The 23,906-nt window shown below is 28.3% G+C and overlaps 2 protein-coding genes across 2 annotated transcripts in view; one reads left to right on the plus strand and one right to left on the minus strand.

The window, feature by feature from the left end:
• Positions 1–23,872, minus strand: part of LOC142327076 (pentatricopeptide repeat-containing protein 1, mitochondrial) — a 71,058-nt gene extending 47,186 nt beyond the window's left edge. The window contains exons 1-3 of the mRNA XM_075369908.1: positions 23,675–23,872; positions 19,880–20,314; positions 16,317–16,457 (exon numbers count right to left, since the gene is read on the minus strand). Coding sequence (XP_075226023.1) covers positions 16,317–16,457; positions 19,880–20,311 — 573 coding nt within the window. The 5' untranslated portion in view covers positions 20,312–20,314; positions 23,675–23,872. The remainder of the gene's footprint in view (positions 1–16,316; positions 16,458–19,879; positions 20,315–23,674) is intronic.
• spdo (sanpodo) lies at positions 5,001–14,092 on the plus strand. Its single transcript, XM_075369087.1, has 5 exons — positions 5,001–5,067; positions 5,158–5,549; positions 6,427–6,807; positions 8,872–8,986; positions 13,740–14,092. The coding sequence occupies exons 1-5, from the start codon at positions 5,001–5,003 to the stop codon at positions 13,970–13,972; spliced, it is 1,188 nt and encodes a 395-aa protein (XP_075225202.1). The 3' UTR covers positions 13,973–14,092.
• Positions 23,873–23,906: the final 34 nt, after the last annotated feature.

Here is a 23,906-nt window from a genome sequence, read left to right on the forward strand (position 1 = left end):
TTATGTAAGTCTGCAAAATTTATTATAAAATTTCATTAAATATATACATACATATATATTTATAATTGATGTTATTTTACGAAAAAAATAAAATTAAAATTTTCTATAAAATATTTTATTTACTACTATTAGTCAATAATTAATTAATTAGTCAATAATAATATTGTTAACAGTACAAACAGTACAAAGAAATAACCGCAGCAGTAACTTAAAAAACAATTTAATACAGTAGTTGGTAAAATAGTTTAAACGTACATTTTCAAAACTGTAAACAATAAGCAAAAACGAATTGCCGCTAAAAAAAATGTACCATGCGAAATAAACTCGGATAACAATCTTATACCATTCTGTAAAAGGTTTTGTAAACGGTGTAATTAAAAATGCTTTCAATTACAATTACTATAACTAATTATTACTTGTATATTCAATTATTATAATTTTTTTTTTTCAAACACCTACTTTAATGATTATTCATAATCCTGCGCACACCGATACGGAAACAAAGCAATTTTGTAACTTTTGCGTAATACACAAACTTCGCGTAAACTAAGGTAGATAAAAATATTTACTTAAAAAATAACTTTACTATAAACTGAATACTAAATAACTTAATAAACAAAAGATAAATTATTTCTTTTTGATAATATTAACTTTAAAAATATTCGGTCCTTGGCGAATAGAATAGGGGTAAAAAAGATGTAAAACGCTCTACTTTTAATAAAAAGGTAACATTTTTATCCCCCTTACAAAAAAAAATATCAAAAGTCATAGGATTTTTATTTTTTACAGAAAATAGTTTTAAGCCAATATTAATTTTTACTCAAATCCAGTTTTTTTTTTAACTTCAAAAAATATGTTTTCCAATTGTAACACGTTATTACTTAAAAAATGATAAATAACTGCAAAATCACTGATCCAAAGAGAAAAGATTAGTTCCAAAGCCATTGAAAGGATATAATTATAGACTTTTTTCTAAATTTTTCTTAAGTACTTTATAACATTTTTTTCCGGGATGATCAATTGCAACAAGACTAAACCGCACAGTTCTCTTTAAAGCATCTTAATAAAACACTATTCTTGTAATTATTATTAAATATTTATTATGCTTACGTATATTCCAGTCTAAAATATATCAACTGAGGATAACTCAAAAAATCAGAACGACTTTTCAAGCTATAAAAACGAGGTGTCAGATTATTTTTTTTTTGACATCCATTAGTAGGAACCATACAGATCTATATTTAGAACATTAAAAACGTTAATTTATACTTGTTTTTACATACATTAAAGTAAAATCTTTGCCAAAAAGAATAGTTACACATTCTTTAAAAAAAACTGATGTGGACACCACATGAATTCCCTGTACGCCTATTTAATTACATATACACATTTTTTTAATGAAAAGTACATAAAATTGTATTTCATTAATAATCTTTAATATTTTTTCAAAGGCCAAAATCCAAGTTTTTTCTGGATTTTTGGCGTTTTTGGACACTTTTGGTTTGGTCAATTGCAATGAAAAGGGGAGGTGTACTACTAGACGTTACTACAGTCCTAAATCCAAAATTTCAACATCCTACGGCTAATCGTTTTTGAATTACGCGAGATACGTACGTACAAACGTCACGCCGAAACTGGTCAAAATGGATTCAGGGATGGTCAAAATGAATATTTCCGTTGAAATCTGAAAATCGAAATTTTTCGCGATCACAATACTACTTCCTTTACTTCACACAAAGAAGTAAAAAAATGGAGGTAGTTATATAGTAACAAAACTGCACAATACCCATTCTGTAGTGAAACAATTCATTGCATACACTTCTTCAAAACCTGCAGGGTTTTTCTATCTCTGAAATACTACATTTTGGCTTCTCAATGAAAGGTGTACAATGTAAAAGTACCTCTAACCAGCCGTAAACGTTTAATTAGGATATAATTTATTCTAGCTTTGTTTCAAAAGTAACGTACCACATGATTAATACAAAAATGTAAAATTTAAAAAATCTGAAACGTTTGGAAGTAATAACTATTTATCTGTTGTATAAAATAAATCTTTAAATAAAACAAAATTAAAACAACCTCACGACATAGAAGGTAAATGAACAATCAATCGGTAGTGCAATGAATTCAAAACATACGGTAAATGCATGGATACAGAAAAAAAGCTCAAACAATCTGTATTGACTACAACCCATGTTGCCACCTACAACAGCAATTCTCCCCAAGACATACAACCTGCTATTACTCTGTTTTCAAGTACAGCTACTTCCAGATGACAAAATGAGGTATGTTAGTTACTGTTGAATATTGTGCTGTTCTATTCAAGTATTAAAAATTACTGTTTTTGTTCTAATTTGAATGTTTACTTCTTAAAATGAAGACATTATTCAAATAATGCATATTTATGAACTGATAAAAATAAAATATTCATAGAGTAAGAGCTCCACGCACTCAGGCCTTATGGTCACTGGTACTATTACATATAACATGTATTAATATTATGAAATGTATGTTCTTTTCACATTTAATCATTTACAACTTTCTAATCATCAATTCAATATAATAATAACATTTTCATTTATTACAGTAATTTGGATAGTTTTTACTACGCAATAACAATAATGATGTAACTAATTCATACACCATACACATGCAGTACAAGCAACTGTATCATTCTTTATACGACTATTCCTCACAGAATCAATGTTCTGTTAGTCATCTGGATATATAATTTAGTTTTACTATGTATCTGTATATGAGTGTGGCAAATGCTTTTTAACGGTGTCTTTTCATTAATTAAAAAAACAGATATTAAATTTGAAATATATAAGGACGAGTCAAAAATTATCTACACTTCTACATAACACACCTTCAAGGTTGTCTTACTGCCTTCTGCACATGCGTGCTTAGAGTTGGTATGATTACAGTCACGTGTGCAAAATTTGATCCCGATCGCCTCATTTACCTTCCAGCTATAACAGCGTACACATGTTTGCTCTGCTAGCAGTTTGCACCAAGAAGGAACAGTAAGCAGTAATCTAATTTCTCTGGTCAGAGAGTGTGAAAGGGACTGAGATTCAATGTAGACTTTTATCACAATACAGACAGTGTTTTATCATGCAAAAGTATTTTTTTGCAAAAAAAATACAAGATTCAGCAAGCTCGAGAGATCGGCTATTCTGGCAAGTTACCGCTGATGAAGTAGCATCTTCTTTGAACGCCAGTCATGATTTTGCACATCAATCTAGGCTTCCGTAAAGTCTGTACGCGATGGATACCAGGATAGCTTACTGCAGAACACAAGCTCATATGTGTTGACATCTGCCAACGCTTACTTGATTACTTCAACAAGGGAGACAACATATTTTTGAGCAGAATAGTCACCGGTGATGAAGCACGGGTTTATGAGCCAAAATCAAATTGGCAGAGTATGGAGTGGGAACACCCAGGATATCTGATGAAGAAAAACTTCAAGACTGAGCCATCGGCAATAACTGTTTTTTTGGAACGTAAAAGGCCGACACTGGAAGACTTCATGGAAAAAGAGACCTCAATCAACAGTGCAACTGAAATGTTGGAAAACAAGCTGAAGTCAGCAATTCATAACAATTGCCAAAGTCTATTGTCAAAGAAAGTGTGTTGCACGACAATGCTCATCCACATGTGGTTCACCACACGTCCAAACCATCAATAAATTGAATTTTGAGGTGCTGGAACACCTTCCCTAAAGCCTAACTCTTGCTCCATCTGACTTTCATCTATTTGGGCCACTCAAGGATGCTTAGCAAGGTCGCTGATTTTCCACAGACTTAGAAGTGCAGGAACAGGCGCAAGAGGGCTTTGAGACCAACCAAAAATCTTGTTCTTGGAAGGAATACGCAAACAGCTTGTGGGCCGCTGGACAGAGTGCATTGACAAGGCAGGTGACTATGTAGAAAAATGACGTACATGTTGAACCCCTACCTTTCTGTAAATAAATTATAGAATAAAAAGTGTAGATAATTTTTAACTTGCCCTCATAACATATAGTAGTCTACATGTTATTTTTAGAAAACGATTTTTCCTGATAGTACTCTAATTCCTTAAGATAAAAATTCATCCCCGAACTGTGCTATAACTTTAATGAAAGTTTCAAGACACCTTGAACCCCCTTTTTTATGCCACACTATTAGGTACTTTTTGTCCGTGCAAATAACACTGACTGAGACTCACTCTTTCAAACAACATATCTTAACATATTCACAAGCACCAGCTTTATAGATATATTAAAAGGAAGGAAACAAAACTATGGTTTATTTTTTAACTGCTTATGTATTATTACAATTATATAATTTAAAAGTTTAATAAAACTGAAAGGTACAAACTAGCTATTCTAAATAAAACTGATAAGACAACTTATTTGTTTACGTTTTATCAGTCAAACTGATGAATCTAAACTAATATATTGTCTTTTTTTTTTTTTTAATTTCATTGCAATATTATTTCTGTACAATATTATTTTATTATTATTAATAACATCAACAATAATTATAATAACGAATGCAACTTCATTTCACATGTATGGGACATGAGAATTAAATATTTTTGTTAAAATTCATTAATCTTATTTATAGTCCTATCTATTACTATTTACTAAATAACTACATCATTAATACTGATATAATAAGAATATTATAAAAGTATTTTTTTTTTTATACAGGAATTAGAAAAGACCTACTACAGAAATAAAACAAAATATCGACACATTTATTTTATATGATGCATAGATCAAAAATTAATAAAAGAGATACAACTGACAAAAAATTATAAAACTGAAAATTTTGTAAAATATTAACATTTATTGGTATATAATTCAATTTCATATAACAGAAAAATAAATTTAAAATAATATTAAATTGAATGAAAAAACCTGTTTAAAAGTAATGAAAAATATTTCTTATTTTAATTAAAAACAGTCTAGTAATATTTTTAATAAATATTCTAACAATAAATTATTTGGAATGTCACGTTACGAATACCCAAATAATCCATACTATGCATATAATGAAACATTTGTAGATGATGAAGGTTTACAATTATACAAAAATGAGTTAAAATCATCACAATATTTTCAAAATCAGCACGATGATGTCGATGATAATAATGATAATATTGAAGAACAACAATATCCAGAACGATGTGATGATAACCAAAGATACTATCAAAGTACTGACAGATATGATGATAGGCTTGATTATCTAAATTTATCTATGAGGGAATCACCAATTGGTGAGGGACCAACATACAGGCATATTGAATCAACAGCACCAAATAATCTTTCCCGAGATCGTTACCACCAACAACAACAGCAGCAGCAGCAACAGCAACCATCAAAACGTTACGAAGTAATAAGAGCACGTCAAAGATCATCAAGTGTACCATCAAGACGACGTAATGCCCATGCTGCAAATGTATTAGCACCAATGATGGCCCAAGTAGACAGACAACAAACATTAAGGAGATCTTATTCAACAATACTACCACCAAACAGACATCGACAAGCTGACAATGTAAGTATTAAAATTAAATCAAATTAAGTTATAAAACATTCATATACATTCTAAATTTCAATATTATAAGAATATACAGATTTAACCATATAACATTACAGAATAGTTTTAAAAATCAAGCTTGCTTTAATCAAAATGTTTGAATACATATTTGACTGATTTGATACATTTTTTAATTCCTTCCTGCCCATCTGCTTATCTTAATGTATTTACTACATTCAACAAATCTGAATATTTACTTCAAACATTCTAATTCTAGTGTTTAAAAAAAATATATTTTTCCATAAATATTTCTTTCTGACTTATTTTAAAAACACTTGACTTCTAACTTTAATTAACTTCCAATTCTCATCATTATCCTGTGACAAAAATTTTCAAACCCCTCTGTTATTCATATTTCTTTCTAGCTTTTCTATCACCTAACATCTATCATCACAACAGTCTCAATAAAATGATTCCTATTAACCAGTTAAATTAAACAAAACTAGATTTTTCTTTTAGATGATTACTAAATTTTTGAAATTTTAAGAAACTAATTTTAGAAACTGTCACTAAAGATAGCAGAAGTAGTAAATAGAAAAAAGTTACAAAGAAATAAATTCCCAAATTCAAAATCTCTAGTAAAATATATTAATCTAATTTATAATAAAAGTTCTGATTAATTAACACTTAATCAGGCACTCAACCTTCTATAAATATTCAATAATATCTTTACTTAAGTGTCCATAAGAACTATTTTTTTATATTGTTTGTAAATAGAGGTTTTTTTTTATTATTATCATCACTAAAAAGAAAATAAATCTATAAGATGTTTATTTTTTTAAAAATCATTTTGTAATTTACTTAAAAGAAATAAAATTTTTTTTTATTTACATAGGTAAGAGATTTTCGAAGAACAGCACAATTATGTTCAACACCCAGAATACAACGACAGAATACAGCTCCAATAAGATTAAAATCATATTCACACTTCATGTCACCAGCTGAGACAAGCCTAACAGAGAACGAATCACTAGCAAACCAAAGAAACACTGCAATAATCTCACCAAACTACAGACAAGATAATCAATCTGCGATACCACTTCTGGCAAATTCTCCAGTAAAACTACAATTTATGAGTAATTCACCAAATAAATCAAATTCTTGGATGAATATAAGCAGCCAAAGGTTACCATCAGAACCGCTATGGTTTGCAGGATTAATACTTCTTTTTAGTGGAGGTGGCACCTGCCTTCTTTGTCTATATATATTATCAAAGGTATGTAAGGCACAATTTAAGTAAAACATTATAGAAATAGTTAAAACCAATGCAATGTTACATATGTTAGAATCCGGAGAAAATATAAAACAAATTAGTTCTTAAAAATTAACAAAAAGGAATATCAATATAATATGTTGTAAAAATATCTATAAAATCCCACAATAAATTAGATTTATCCAAAATTACATTAATATATCAATCAAAGGGGTGAAAATATATTTATATTACAAAAAAAATTAGTAAAACACAAAATTTCTGTTAGTGGAATTCTTCAAAAAGAAAATGGATATAAGCTTCGCTAATACTAAATAAACAATGTATATTTATTTTTCTAATTGGAACGTTACCCATTGTTACTCATATGACACACACAAAGAGTTTAAGATACAACAATTAAACATTTTTTTTAAAGATTATGAAACTTATATTCTAATCATATTTATTAATTTAATTTATAAATGTAGTCTTCCTTTTTTATAGAAGTAATTTAAAATTATTTTTTTTTTTATCAATTTAATGGTTTAATATATTTCTAACTTTCTATTCATATTTATTACTCTTTTACATGAACATTTATTTAATTTATTTCTACTAATATTTTTAATAAACTGTACAATTTTGTTTCATATCCTGTTTGATGATTTTCAAATAATTCTGGTTGCATTTTTTTCGTATTTGCCATTAAAACTGACTTTTCTCAAAGTCATTACAAGAGCAAGTGTCAACTGATGACTGAGACAAATTGTTTTATATCTATTATAAAATGATTTTCTTGGCATCATTTAATATTATTTTACACTAACATTAACTTGTAATAACTAAACTGATGACAATATTTAATATTTTAAATAATAAATAATAATCTTTACTTTCTTGGCTATATGTTAGTCTTGGCTGTACATATGTTAGTCTCATTTTTATTCAATATTTCCAGGATGGATGGAAATTCTGGTAGTCCATATGCAGAAATTAGCATGATGATTTCTATACATGGACAGTGATGACATTATATTTGGTCAACGTCAAGAGGGCAGGGAGATACAGACTTGTGTCTTATATTTCAAAATTTTACTCAAAGTATAGATAAATAATGTTTTCACATTCTGATGGCGTTTGATCTTATTAAAACTTCCATAAAAGAATGATCCAAGTATCCTTTCATATTTTTTTTTTTTTTTGTTTATGGACTAGTCACATTCTTGTACTAATTAGGTAATTCCATTACATTAGTTATCACTAAGGTTATGTATTTGGGTGATTTCATTCAGGTAGAGAAATAACAAGCTAATTTTTTATTGTTTTTTCCATCAGTTATCGTTTTGCTTGATATCTTAAAAATGGAATGATTTTTATGAAATTTTATATAACTTCTGAATATGAGCCATTGATATTTAATTTTAGTTGCAATTGGTCAGCAGGGTGGGTGAGATACAATCATGTGTCTTGTATCTTAAAATTTTACTAAAAGAATAAATTGTTTACTTGCACACTTACCGACTTTAATGTTCCATCAATCAAATAATAGTCTGCAAGGACAAAGACCTTAGTTACCAGAGTAAAAAACTTTATTCAAATGGTAAATAAATGTTTTCACAGTTAAACTTTTTTCATAACAGATAAGTTATGCGACTGTTATAACAAATATTTTACAGACATATACAAATAAAACCTAATGAATTGTAAGTTATTTCTTTATACACTATTTTGAAACCACTCAAGCAAGCAATGGGCATCCTGTTTCTAGATATCTAATAATTTTAATAAATGAATAAAAAAAAGCTAAGACTATCTTTATCATACATATTTCAAAGTTTAAATAGAAAAAACAAACTATAATTCAACAACCCTCTCCAACTACATAATAATTGTCAGACTATTATATTAAAACAAAAATTACTGACAATAAAACATTTAAAGAATATTAATCAAAAATATGAGATAACAACTAAAAACTGAGAAATTTTTTATAACAATAAAAAAAAATTGCAAATCAATCAGATAATTTATGGCATGCAGAATATTTTACCTTCTGTGATATAAATAATACTATTACATTTTCAGAATGGCCGACAGTATTACCTGGATTTTGGAGCAATATCTGGATTTGTTTGTTTAATACTTGGTATGATAGGCTGCAGAACTTCAAGGTGGTTACCACACAGGCATTACGTTACAGGTAATTATTTTTTTACATATACCACTTAGAAAAAGTAAATTAGCTGATTATAAATTTATAAGAAAGAGAACCTAAAACTCTACTAATATAACATAGATAATTGCTTACAGAACACAAAAATTAAAATTGAAATTATTTGACAATTTATATATATTACAGGTGATTATCTGGTTATTAATCAAATCAGATTCTGTGTAATCTGGATAAAATATTAAACTGCATTAATTAAAAAAAACTGCTGGTTCCATTTAACAAATAGCTAGAATATCTCAATGAAATAGCACCGTGGAAACTAATGATTGTCAAAATGCCAGTATCTGAAATCATATTTAACAGAAAGATTTGCTGAAAATTACCAATATTAAACACATTGGATCTAGTTTTCCTCCATACTGTTGGCGTTTATTAGCAGCTAATGACCACACACATTGACTTTAATTAAATTTATTAAAAAGCAAATGAAATAGGAAAAACCAAAACACCAGTTATGATAGCACTTTGAAAATGTTTAATAACTTTATATTAAACAATTACTTGCAACAATGAATTTAAGTACACATATGGGTGTGTGCTATGCAGTAACAATACAGTAAGCTCAAGGTAAAACACATGACATGTACGCCAGCACATTGATAGAAGAGAAAATGTTAATTTTTCATTTAATCATAAAAAAAATAAATTTTTTATTTATTTTAATTTTTTATCGGGTACTTTTTTATGATTTTATAAATATATAATGTCTTAAAATTTGAAAATAGAAAACACTGTAATTCCAGAAAAAATAACAAATCCTTAAAAATAACAACTTTTATATAATAAATATAGAATTTAACACCAATGAAGATGCGGGATACCACAAAAACCGATTGTTGAAAATTAATATAATAAATTTAACTTATCTAATTACTGTGTTTTGGCGGTTTCAATTTCATTTAATCTTCAATTTTATTAGCAGCGGTCAATATGTTATTGAATTAGTTTAAATTTAAAAAAAAATATATACATATATATATATATATATATATAAACAGTTGGTTCTAAATTGCACATCAATCTCTCAGGAGATGATTCTAACCAAAAATAAGAAAAAAGTTCATATAAACATAGGTCAGAAAACAGTTTGTTACTGAGTTTCAGCACACAAAACATTTATTAGCCCTGCTTTCTGCTCCCTGTGTGAAATTAAACCATACTAAAATTCTTAGGGTACAATTTGAGGGGTAAATTTGGTGCTTCCTTAGAGTTCTTGATCTAAGAAATTGAATAAAAGTGGTGCCAGACCTCTATCTCACTTAGGTTTTAAAAAATGGGGTAAAACATGAAAACATTTTGATGGAAAATACATATTTTACATTTGCAATAAAATAACTTTTTAATTTACTAATAAATAAATAAAAATTTCTAGTTAACTTTGTAGAGAATTTAATTCTGAGAAAACCAACGCAAATAACATCTACTAAAATTAAAAATAAATTTGAGAAGTTCAACTTTAATTAAAAACAAAACATAAACTGGATCGGAAAAATGATATGATTATAAACAGAGCAATTTACACACAAATGCTAAAAATTATAAAAATAAACCTGAAAGACATCTTTCTAAAACATAAAAATTTTTATTTTTTCAAAGGTCAGCAATAACAGCTGATTTAAGTTTGGTGTCTAGCACTTGAATATTTGTTTGAGCGGTGTTTGTGCTGTTATTGTTCCATCAGTCATTCACAGTGGGTGATACCACAAATTTGTTTTCATTTTGAAAGTTGATGGACATGTTAATTTATGATGAAGTAAATAAAAATTAATTGGATGCTGTGCATGAATTCTAGGAAAATTATTCAGATCGAACCATATCGGATTGTAAAACATTTAAATAACATATTTAGTAAGCAATGGAATGGTCAAAATGGACCAATAAAATGGCCACCTTGATGTCCCACTCTCATGCCAATGGACTTTTACCTTTGGGGTAGGATGAAGACTTTAGTCTATTCTGCTCACATTGGCAGACAAGAACTGAAACATCGTATAATGGAAGCTGGAGCTACTATTAGGAGTAATAATGATGCTATTAGACGTGCCCGGCTAGTATGCAATTGCCAAGCTGAACTATGCATTGAACAGAATGGCGATCACATTGAAAAACTGCTTTGAAGAAATATTTGCAGCTTTATTAAGTAACCATTTTGGTACTTAATAAATTATAGAAAAAAAAACCAAAAATTGCGTGATTTTCATTTTTTTTAAATCTATGTTTTATTCATTTTTTTCTGTAACTGATAAGTTTTCTATTTGTTTACATTTACATTATGTTGGTCAAACACTCGTGAAAATTGTTCTGTTTAAAATTGTATAACTTTTCCGATCCAATTTATGTGTTTTATTACTAATTAAAGATGAACTTCTAAAATTTTAGTTTATTTTAATAGATGTTATTTACATCAGTTTTCTCAGAATTAAATTCTCTACGAAGTTAAATAGAAATTTTTATTTGTTTATTTGTAAATTAACAAAGTTACTTTATTCCAAACCTAAAAAAGGGTCATGTCTGCGACATGTTTTATCCCATTATTTACCCCTCAATTTGTACCCAAAGAATTTTAGTATGGTTTAATTTCACAGAGGGAGCAGAAAGCAGGGATAAATGTTTCATGAGTCAAAACTCGCTAACAAATCTTCTCTGACCCAAGTTTATATGTACTTTTTTTTTTAAAAGTATTTTTGTCTATAGAATTGTCTCTCAAGACACTGCCTTAATATGTATAAAATAACATGCAGTGACCAATTCATAATCAATTCCCAAAAAACGAATGAAGATAAATTGATGAAAATTTGTACACACATTCTTCTTATGATGTATGCACACAATAAGAAAGGATTTTTTGAAATTCTGAGTTTAAAGGGTTAAAACAAAGTAACAATTAAATTAACATTTTTTTTTAATTTCTTGGTAATAAATGTAGATATCAACTTGATTTTTGCGGTGTGTAATCTTCATGTGAATACCTAAATATAATTTCTAGATTTTCTGAAATTCGACCTTAAACGAGTTGAAGAAAGGTAAAAAAATTTTAAACAATGACTGCAAATTTCCCCATTTCTAACTATACTAAATGAGATATTCAATAGATTTGGGCTTGGAAATAATCTTCAAAGGGAAACACAAGTAATCTTATAGAGTGGGCTAAGCTGCAAAGGAGATGCTAGTATATAGTATAGTATATATAAATATATACCTTTTTGTATATATAAAATACATGAAGAAATTCTGGTAGAAAATAACTCGCATTAAAATAAGAAAAAATTTCCTACAACAAATATAAATTCATACCTCGAAAACAGAATGAAATATTTTAATAAGATTTGGTATGTATGATGACATTCATAAAGATAAAAAAATCCTTTTTGGCACACCAGAAGGTGGAGGAAGATTTCACCAGTACTATGTAGGGGGATAAAAAAAATGTTGACCTTAAAGTTAAGAAAAACTTCAAATTTACTCAATATGAAAATGGTTGCACATGAATAAAAGTTTCACATGTTTAGCATATAACAAGCCCCATCTTACAATTCCAGCAATGTTTTGGTCATCCCTTGCCATAAGGGTTGGTCATATCAAAAGTTGTATCACGCAAAAGCTTTAGGTAATGTTTAGAGTTAGAAGTAAAATGACCAACTTATACCAATTTGATACTGTGCGTATTAAGGTAGGTATGGTTTTTTTGTCTTTGAAATCCCATTTTTCATCCTCTGGGCCAATGGTTGGTTATATCAAAAAACTTTACTTTGATAAGTTTTAGGCCTATATCAAAAGAATAATAATAACTTTAAACAAATTCGATATTTTACTTAATAAGAAAGTTGTAGTGATATTTTGTTTTCTCTGTTTTTTGGTTTAGGTCATCCCTTGCCATAAGGATCAGTCATTTAAAAAATTGTTATAGACAAAGGTTTTAAGTAGTGTTTAGAGGACTAAAACTAAAATGATTCGATACTGTGCCTATTAAGTATGAAGTTTTGTTTTTTTTAAGGTATGATATTTTTTGAAACCCTATTTTTTCCACCCCCTGGGCCAATGGTTGGTTATATCAAAAAAAAACTTTACTTATATAAATTTTAGGCCCTTATCCAAAGAATAGTAGGAACTTTAAATGAAATCAATATTCTACTTAATAAGAAAGTTATAGCAATATTTTGTTTTTCGAAAAAACCATCCCATTTCCAACCCCATGGTCTGATTTTAGCTGTAAATGAACTCAACTGTGATTTTGGGTTGAGTTATTTTTAGGAAACAATTTGAAAGTGATTGACACAAAATTACAGCAGTTGTCTTGTCCACAAGAAAGTGAAATATATATATATATAATAAAAATGAACATTTTTCAATAGTAAATTTTAAAATGGTAGCCATATTAATTTTTAAATCATTAATATCTCTAACTTTTTTCAGATTTTAATTTAAAAAAAAAAAAGTTAAACATTTTATTATGATACTTTATTTCTTTAAATATTGTTATTTTTCACTTGGTCTATTAAGAAACTAAAAACAGAAATACAGATTACAAATAACAATTTACTGCATAACATTAAAAATTATGATAAACATTAACAATAAAAATTGTTTATTAATTGTAATCAAAGAACCATAAAATGTTAACTTTATTCTCAATAGTGATATCACACACAAATATTTATCTATGTTTTTAATGAAGCAAATAAATGTAAAAAATAAAAAAATAATGCAAATATTGTTTCAGGTTATATACTACTGAGTACATTTAGCCTGTTACAATGTGGAGTATTGGCAGTACTAGCATCGGACATGAAACAAATAGATAAAGACGTAGTTGATGTAGCAGGCGGAGCTGTGTGTGGTTTAGCAGCCTTATCAATTGTATTGGCAACCTTAGGATTTTTAACATCAGCATGTTGTCATTTAACACCTCCAGATTCAAGAGTTTCACACTCTGTTCAAGGATTTACAGTGTAATTTTTTTTTGTAATTTTTAAAATAATTATGAAATAAATGTTATGTGACTTTTTATCTTGTAAATAAATAAATAAATTAAGCATATATTTTAATAAAATCAAGAATTTATTTAATCTAGTGAAGTTACACATTAAATTTCAGTGAGTTTATTTATACTTTGAACAAGTAAGTGAACAAGTGAATTAATAATTAAATAAAACTCTGTCCTTACTCCTTTTCCTTGTTAATGTCTTAAGCATAGCAGAAAAGGTTACAATTTCCTTCTGATGCTGCACATAAAGAATAACAGAAAAGGTATATTTTTAATACTGCTTGTTACAGATTTACTAAAAAATAAAGTTTAAAAATAAATTTGTAAATTTTTAAAACCACCAAATAATTTTTACCAACTTTTTTTAATGGCTGTGCCTGCTCTAAAGTGAAATTTAAAAACCTTCCAGTTCACCAGACAGTCATTTACCAGAATAAATAAACTGCTAAACTTATCAGAGAAAGTGAAGAGTGTTGCACTGCTTTCTTCACTGAATCAAATATACAGATGTAAACTGACATGTCTAGCCTACTACAATGCAGATAATATTCAGTTCTGCAAATAACACAATCACTCAGTTCACTAAAGGAGTTGCTATATAATAAACATCTTTACTTTCAGAGAAACCCACTCTGATTAGTGCCTCATAACCTTACATGGTTCACATGCACACAATCACAAGAAAAACTGAAGTAGATCATGTAAACAATAAATTAATCTACTCCTTTCTGTAGTGAAACAATGTTTTAAACTTTACATTATCAACTACCATTTTAAAAACATTGGTCTTAAAGATTTAATACTGATGCAGCATTAAGTTTTCTCTACTACAATCAATCAAAAATAACATTATTATAGTCACTCTAAAGCAACAGGTACATGAATATAAAATATCCACAAAACACCCAAGCAAAATTTTTGATCATCCAAAACTAACAATTTTTTTATTAATAATTTTAAGAAATTTCTATTTTCTGTGATCTCAGGATTCCAACAGATTCCTCTAATCTCCAGATAGTTTCAGATCTAAACCATATAATATGATAAGTTTATAAAAGGTGAACTAATAAAATTGGCCATTTTAAAAATGTGATATTTTTATCTATACATCTATAAAAGAACTTTTACTATAAATTGGCAGTTGATTTAATAGCATTTAATTCAACTTTAAAACACACAAAGTTCTGAATACTAGACCCTGAAGATGGCCAACATTTCCACTCATATATTCTATATTTAGGTTTTCCATCATATGATGTAACACATCGACAAGGATTATAGTAACTTGCTGACAAGTTTTTCCACTAAGTTGTTAAATATTTGTGGGAGTGACTCACTGAATACTCTACCTCTTAAAATAGCTCCAAAAGAAAAAATATATACTGCGAGATCCTCCGGGAACTCTCTGCTTTGTTTTACATTGAAATAAAATTTTTGAAACTTCTATTTCTTCTTTTTTGTTTTTTTTCTGTTTAGCCTCTGGAACCAATGTTAAGGTATTACTTCAGAGGATGATATCTACAAATATAAATGAAGTTTTAGAACATTCCTGAGATGTATGATTAATTGAAACCCAGCCACTAAAGAACATCGGTATCCATGATCTAATACTCAAATCAATATAAGAGTAACTGCCGTTACTAGGATAACTCTCAACTTCAAAATATGCATAATTGCGATGAGTTTACTACTTCGAGTTCACCACTACATACAGACTCCTGGGACCTGTTTTATTATATTTTTCATGTCAAGGGACATACAAAACAACCAAATTTTCCTCTTGGTTTGAGTTATTTTATGGCTTGATTATACACTTGAAGCAGCAATGAGGACAAATATCTTGTTTGCTGTAACTTGAAAACAAAATATTTCCAGACATATGTTTATAGGAATTTAATCTATATTAATCTCTCAAACCAGAAGGATTTTTGTGCAATTTTTAATCACCTGTACACATTTATTAAATAATTTATAATGAAAATATTTCCATTCATTGACCAAAACTATTAATGACCTATTACAAATTTTTCTGAACTTGCTACATCTACAGGAATTTTGGAATTATTTTTTTATGAAGTAGTTATTCAAAAATAATCACAGAAACCAAGAACTCATTTATAAAAATTAACCTCTTTTTGTTGTTTTTAAGTTAATAACAAAAAATACCAAATAAAAATGAAATTTTAAAAAGGTAATGGTTTAACATCCTACATAAAATATTGAAGATAAACAAAAAAAGAAGATTTTCAACAATACAACAAATAATAATAAATTTATATCACCAATACCGCCCACAAAAAAACTACTTCTTACCTGATTATAAAGCTGAAATGCCTTTTTTGTATATCCTGCATGTGCACAACCAGTAATAAGAAGATTATAAATATACTTATCAGGCATAGCCTTATCTTCTTTAAGCATCCTTTTTTCAAGTACTGCAATAGCATTTCCTAGCTAAAAATAAGAACAAAATTTAATTACCAAATATAAAAAAAAAATAAAAAAAATTGAAAGATAAACAATAAAACTGAATTATCCACAACAATACCAAGGAAATCTTTCAGTAAAAAAGAATAAATACTGCAACTTTCTGAATTTGGAGAGATGATAAAATGAATATCTATCTATAAAACAATAACTTCCTGAAGATTTAAAGTAAATTTTAAACCACCATTTATTTTTATATTAAAAAAAATTAATTATGTACAATCATTATAATAAATCTTATAAAAATTCTGCTATTTTACAAATCATATGGATTTAATTATTTTTATTATCACATATTTTCTTTTTCGTAACGGTATTATACTAAGTAAAATTATTATTAGTGTGGTATCAAATCATTAACTACAAGTCATATATATAAATGAAATGGTCACTTCATTTATTTTCCCAGTAATTTTCCCATACTATAATATTAAGAAATAAAATTTAGGTGACAATAAGACACTGAGGAAAATAAAGACTAACAAATTTATTTCTACTTTTCTTCGACGCAAACATTTTTTAATCTAAAACATCAAAATTTCCAAGAAATTACTACAAACAAACACAGTGCTAGAACTAAATGCATGTTGGATTCATCACCCATATCAAATAAATGGTAGAAGATTTTCAGAGTATTAAATGAAGAGGAGGATTGTCTCCTCTTCATTTATACACACACGTGCACGCACGAGTATATATATATCAATCCACACAGTAAACTGTGTGATCTATTTCTGAAGAAGAAGGGGTAAATTTTCACTTTTTAAAAGACCTATTAAAAATTCCAAAAGTAAAATTTTTCTTAATATTGGTGGCAATTACATTAAAAAATTTTAATTGAGAACACTGTAACATGAACACAAAGTATTTCATTGATTACAGGTAGAGTTGGAGAGCTAACTTTAACTGACAAGAATATCAATTATTATACTTAATTTTCTGTGCAACTCCCAGAAACACAGTTCCATCCCCATTCAATTCTGTATCAAATGATTCTGAAATCTGATGATGATTCTGAAAGAATCATCATCCCACTAAGGAAGCAAAATACCAAACACTATCAGCATAATGGCACAAATTACATGTGTAGCTACTGAAAAAAAAATTCTGTGGTATTTAAATACATATTTTAATCTGATTTAGCACATAAGAATACATTATATAGATCATGTCAAGATTATTCTGAGAAGGGATAATAAAGAAAGACAAAGGATATATAGGAAAGCATGATCCATGGAGGGATGATTCAGAATATCAGATAGTTTAAAATTTTATCCATAACCATAAGTATTCATTGTAAGAAACGTTTTACTCAATTCAAGACCAAACTTCAGAGTAGATTAAGAAGCTCACAGGTCTGCACCAAAGTGAAAAACTACATAAAGAAATCCTTGCAAAGTAAACTTACATTCAACTACCTCATCCTTTTATTATTAATATTATTATTATTATTATTTTTTTTTTTTTTTTGCCTCAAGGACCACCGTTAGGCACTGCTTCAGAGGATGAGATGAAATTACAATTTTGTAGCGTGTGAAAATGCCACGCCTAACTGGGATTCAAACACAGGACCTCTAAATGAAAGGCCGAGGCTAACACTTGCACCATGGAGACCAGCAAAATAACTCAAGATTGGCTAGGTTTCAAACTGGATCGGCCAGTATGTCAGGTAACTGGTGCTTTAGCTCGCGAAACCACACCAGCTCCCATCCCTTTACTGAATAGGCAAAAGTACCTTTAAATTATTATGTAATGAGGGATCCTTTGTTATTAATTTTGAATCTTACTTCATCAAGCCAAAACCGAAATAACTTTTAGAGTGATAGGATTCATTAATCCAATCATAGCTGAAAACAATATACAAGTATATTAGTTTGCTTAATAATATATTATAATAATTTACAACCACCACTGTACGCAGCCTGACAAGTGACAAATGTCACACTTAAAAATGCTTACTCAGTAACATAATATACCATGCTAGGAATAGGATAGAAAGTAGGAAGAGAAATGATTTCATAACTTCATCACCGAGCCGAATGTATGATGTATTATCGTAGTACATAATGACTCTCATCATTAACCTCAGATAAAATAAGTCCGTTGAACTTCAAGAGCTTTGTACACACCATGGTGTGTACACCATGATGTGTACACCATGGTTGTGAGTATGTAATTAATAATTTCTTATGATTTTTATTTATTAATAATTTCAAACAAGAATTGTATCTGCACACATAATAAGAAAGGGGATGATATTTTATTCAATGTAACATATATTTATTTATTTTTTGCTAAAAGTCACAATTTTCTTTTTTTATTTCATTTAATAAACTGAAAATATGCCCATTATTAGGATTCCAGATGTAATCCAGGGGCAGTAGCATCAATTATGAATGTGTAAATCATGAATGCATGATTAAATTATGCAACAAGTAACTTTTATCAAAAATGTATATTATTAAAGTAATAAATAGTCCAATAATATCTCAAAAAGACTTATTTGTAATTAGAAATCTAAAATATCAAAATATAAAAGTATAAGAAAGCAATAAAAAGGAATTTTCATATGTGTCTTCATGGCTCTCGTATGAAAATGAATTTTATTTTCATCATTTTTTACACATTAATTCCTCAGGGTTTACTAATGATAATTATTTAAGAATTAAAAAGGTTATGTTTTTTAAGCACTTTCTAGGTTTCCAATAAATATTTTCATATGATTTGATACACATATAAACTTTTGTACAAAACTGATTCCCTTAATGGGATGGAGCCCTTGAATAATATTTTTAATTATTTATTTTTTAAATGCTTCTAATTAATTAAATTTTATGTCCTTTAATTTTGTCTGCTGAAATTACTTGTCAACAATAACCTGACTAGGTAAATCATAAAGCAAATTAGTCAAAGAGAACAAAAAATACAGATGAAATAACATAATTTTTTATTGAATTACAGTCCCATTATCTTCAGAAGAGAGACCCCAGATCGATAAATGAAGAGTGATTAGCCCCTACATATATATATATATATATATACATAGTATAAATTCACAAGAGGCTTAGAGTTACCTCCTACAGAAGTCTATAACTGTTTTTTAGATGCTCAACACTATATTATAAAGGAAATATCAATATAAAATATGACAAATTCCTGATTTAAATCATAATCATTATCCAAATAATGGAGTTACCAGACAAACTTATACTTAAACCTTCTCCAAAGTTCATTAAGTATAATGAGAAAAACAATAAAGTCAATCAAATCAGATTTGTAATTGCTGGTATTTACATAAACATAGATTAATAGCCACAAATATGCATGTCACTTAATGTTTATCTATAACAAGAAATTTGCAACCAAAGAAACAAAAACGTTTTACTCACCTTCTTTTTTTCAAGAAAGCGCTTAATAATTTTTCCATACTGATTAATAGTTAATTGCCTTCTACCTCCTGTATCATTATATATTACTGTTTCATGAACATCATCCTCCTCTTCTGGCATTTCCTCTAGTTTTTTCTGAAGATCAAGATCTTTATTTAAAGTACCAAAGACATCTGGATCTTGGTTTTCCTTTAATTCTACATCTTTAATGAAGTCATTCTTTCCCTTAAAATACTTATTATATTTATTTTTTCCCTTATCATCAACTTTGTTAACCATTTCTTTATCAGTGTTTACTGAATCTGACACTGTCCTTAAAAAAAGGTTAAGTCCATTTTTATTCAGATGGAAAACGTGTGGTTTATATGAAATATGTGATCTTAAAATACTTCCTAAAAGCCTTTGGCAACATGTTATAACATTAGATGACATTTTCTAAAAAACAGAAAAAACAAATGAATGAGTGGTTAAAAAATATATCACAACAAATTGTTTTAAAATTATGACCCTTGTCTAGAATTAACCAACAAAGGCTAGCTGATCAAGAAGCCAATTACTATAACAAATATATCTACTAACCACAATACCAGCATTATTATGCAGACTGATATCATGACAAAATTACATTACAATAAAAGAAGCAATGTTTATAACACATGTGCTTAACACCTTGGTTCATTAACTAGGCACAACATCATTAAATGTTTACACTGTTCATAAAGAAGTCTTTAAAATGTTAAAAAACAAAAAATTTATGATCTCATCTTGTGAAAAACTTCCCAAAAATATGATTCAGTAAAATGAAGAAATTATTTCAAAGCATGAGAATTTCTGGTTCTGTATTGTACAATAAATTATTCATATTTTTTTCCAACTAAATTCAATGTGATTCCATTAGCCAGTGATTTCAATAATTTGAATTTGTAACATATATACATATTACTTTTGTATTGAACCGTAAACTTTTGAAAAGGCAATCCAAACCAAATTTTACTATTAATCTGCTTGTGGGTGCTAGGTGTTTTAGTGTTGAGTTCTTCATTCAGTCTTCAGGTAAAATCAATGAGTTAACCAGTCTAATGATTATACTTTTAAATAAAAACAGATAGTTTATCTGAGATTGCGATTAAATGATTTGGAATGTTGTGAATGGGTGTTTAAAGAATGATTTTGTTGGCAGATTTTTGTGGTGGTGAGGTCAAGAAAATGTATTTGCTTATAGAGTCTATAATTGTTTAACACTCCCCGTTGCTATAAAACTCTTTGATATTGAAATATATTTGATGAAATGTTGACAGAAAGGAGGTATGAATGATATAGTAGGCTAATGATATAGTATTTGCTAACGATAAGGAAAGAGGTCTTGAGAGTCAGAAAGGGAATGGATTATATAGATTATCACTATCAGCTATATAATTGGGTATTTATTTTATAAATTAAAATTATTGGAGTCACTGGCTAATGGAATCACACTAAATTTGGTTGGAAAAAAAATATTACGAATAATTCATTGTACAATATGGAACCAGATTTTTTCTTGCTTTAAAATAATTTCATTTTATTGAATCATGTTTTTGGAAGTTTCTCACAAGATGAGATGACCTCTAGATTTGTTAATGTTCAAGATAATATACTTGCGTTTATGATCATATCATTATGATATGATTGGATCATAGTGAATCCTCATGTAGGTTTTTGTATGACCACAGTATTTTACCAAAATCTAAGAAATGTCTGTATTTCATTGTCACAAAATAATTAATACACTTGATTCTCGCTAGAAAACAATTACAAAAAAGTGAGAAAAACAATCTCACAAAATAAATATATTTGGATTTTCTATCATAATTTAACTAAAACACAGGTTTGTTGATTTTTTGGATTTTGGATTACAGTAAGACTACCACATAAAAATTTACTATGAAATGAGAGTGACATATCTTCTTGTAGATTTGTGGACATCATAGTGTAGGACATCATAGACTAAATGTGTGGAGTTCATACCTTTGTGAAGTTTGTGAACATTGTATTACAGGAGTCTTCAGTGATTATTGGTATAGGAGTAATTGTAGAAAAATAGACAAAGCAAGATATAATATATATTGCCATAGAAATTATAATAAATTGGTCATAGAAAATATAATAAGGGTAGGCTGATTGATGGCAACCAGACTAATGTACTGAAAAAGTCAATGCTCAAGAATCATGTAATAAAGTTACATTTATGGCTTCTTTATGTTCATATGTAAAAGCTATGCTGTGATTAATGTAGTCATGAATGAAGGACTAATGTAACTTAATGATTAGTACCTTGTGCATGGCAGTAAAAAGTATTTCAATTTCTCAAACGTGGCTGATATATCTAATAAATTATTAAAAAAGTGAAAATTCACCTTACCAGCAAATTAAACATGTCTCTCTAGATCTTTCACTCTTTAGACCATCGTCAGGAGAATAAAATAAAGTCAAAAAGTTTGTTTATTGAAAAAGCTATTGTAGAAATGAAAGAAAAAACAAAAGGAATCCGGATCAATGGAATATCCATACATTGTATCCACTTTGCAGATGATATTGTATTACTGGCGGAATCAGCAAGAGGAATGGAGATTATGTTAGAAACATTATCTAAAGTACTAACAAAACTTAAACTGAAAATTAATAAGGAGAAGACAAAGATTATGACTGTAGAAAAAACAGAGGAAGGTACAAAGGTTTTTTTTAAATTAGACGGTACTGTGGTAGAGAAGGTTGACAGTTTTTGTTATTTTTCGTTATCTAACGATAATAAATGTGCCACAGAAGTAAAAAGAAGAATAGCGCTGGCAAAACAAGCTTTCCTGGATAAAAAGAATATACTGACTGACAATCATATGAGTATGCAAATAAGGAAACAGTTCACTAAAACTTGTCTGGAGTGTTCTAACTTATGGGTGTGAAACATGGATGCTTGAGAAAGCAGAAAGAAGACTGGAAGCAATGGAAATGTGAATTTGGAGGAGAATAACAGAACAAACTGGGTGTATGAAAAAAGAAATGATCAAGTGTTAGCAGAAGTGAGTGAGAGGAGGTACTTACTAAATGTTATAAGAAGAAAAAGAGCGAAATTGATAGGACATGTAATATGACATGACCAGTTCTTAACAAATATATTTGAGGGCAAGGTTTTGGGGTAAAAACCTATTAGAAAACCAAGGTCAAATTATCTTGTGCTACCTTGGTACAAGATGGTAACATTAATATATTTTTGTCAGTATTGTTTGATGAGCATTTTTTTAATTTACGTTCAGAAAGATTTGTGTTAGTATTTCATAAACAGGGAAGCCCAAAGGAAAGCCATCAGGCTGTAGGTATTATTTATTTTGAAATATAGATGGCTTTTAAACTGATGTAAAAAGTGCAGACCTTGTAAACAAACTAAAAAACAATACCCCTACAAGTCAACAGACTTATCTGCCCCAGAAAATCTACACACAAACAATACAGATGCAAAATAACTACCAATTCTCATAATGTTTTTGGGTTTAACCACAGTTCAGTTTTGTTAAGGGTCCATTTTAAGAAGGTATTACGAGTAATATGTTTCAATTTTGCCAAATAAATTCTGTTTAAATAACAGATAATTATTTTTTGCAATTCTGTTTGAATAAAATTACTTAATAATAATTCTCATCTTCTCAGTTATTCATTATTATTATTATCTCAAAGTAATTGCACAAATAACTACAAAAAAGGAGCGTCGCTAATATAGTGTCTGTATTAATAATAAAGCCATAGTACAAGAAATACACTACGTACCTTACAAGTTTGAAAACTTATTTTACAGCAAATGCAAACTATAATACGAATGAATATTTCCCATTATTATACCTACACACCTCACATAAACAATATTTGACACTAATGTAAAAACTGTAATATGTTTATTTAATTCCAGACCAGAACTTTTCTTTAAAAGTGTAACGAACACGCAGTTTAAAAGAGGTTATAAACGAATCATAATTACGACCAGCTGTTAAGTGATGACTAA

This window comes from Lycorma delicatula, chromosome 6 (genome assembly GCF_047948215.1).
Source record: "Lycorma delicatula isolate Av1 chromosome 6, ASM4794821v1, whole genome shotgun sequence".
In the NCBI taxonomy this organism is placed as follows: Eukaryota; Metazoa; Arthropoda; class Insecta; order Hemiptera; family Fulgoridae; genus Lycorma; species Lycorma delicatula.

Excerpts from the sequence above, each read along its gene's own strand:
- spdo (XM_075369087.1), top strand. The coding sequence starts at position 5,001 with ATGTCACGTTACGAATACCCAAATAATCCATACTATGCATATAATGAA. Across the intron at positions 5,068-5,157 it reads AACATTTGTAGATGATGAAG|AACAACAATATCCAGAACGA; the intron begins GTTTACAATTAT and ends ATAATATTGAAG. Across the intron at positions 6,808-8,871 it reads GTCTATATATATTATCAAAG|AATGGCCGACAGTATTACCT; the intron begins GTATGTAAGGCA and ends TTACATTTTCAG.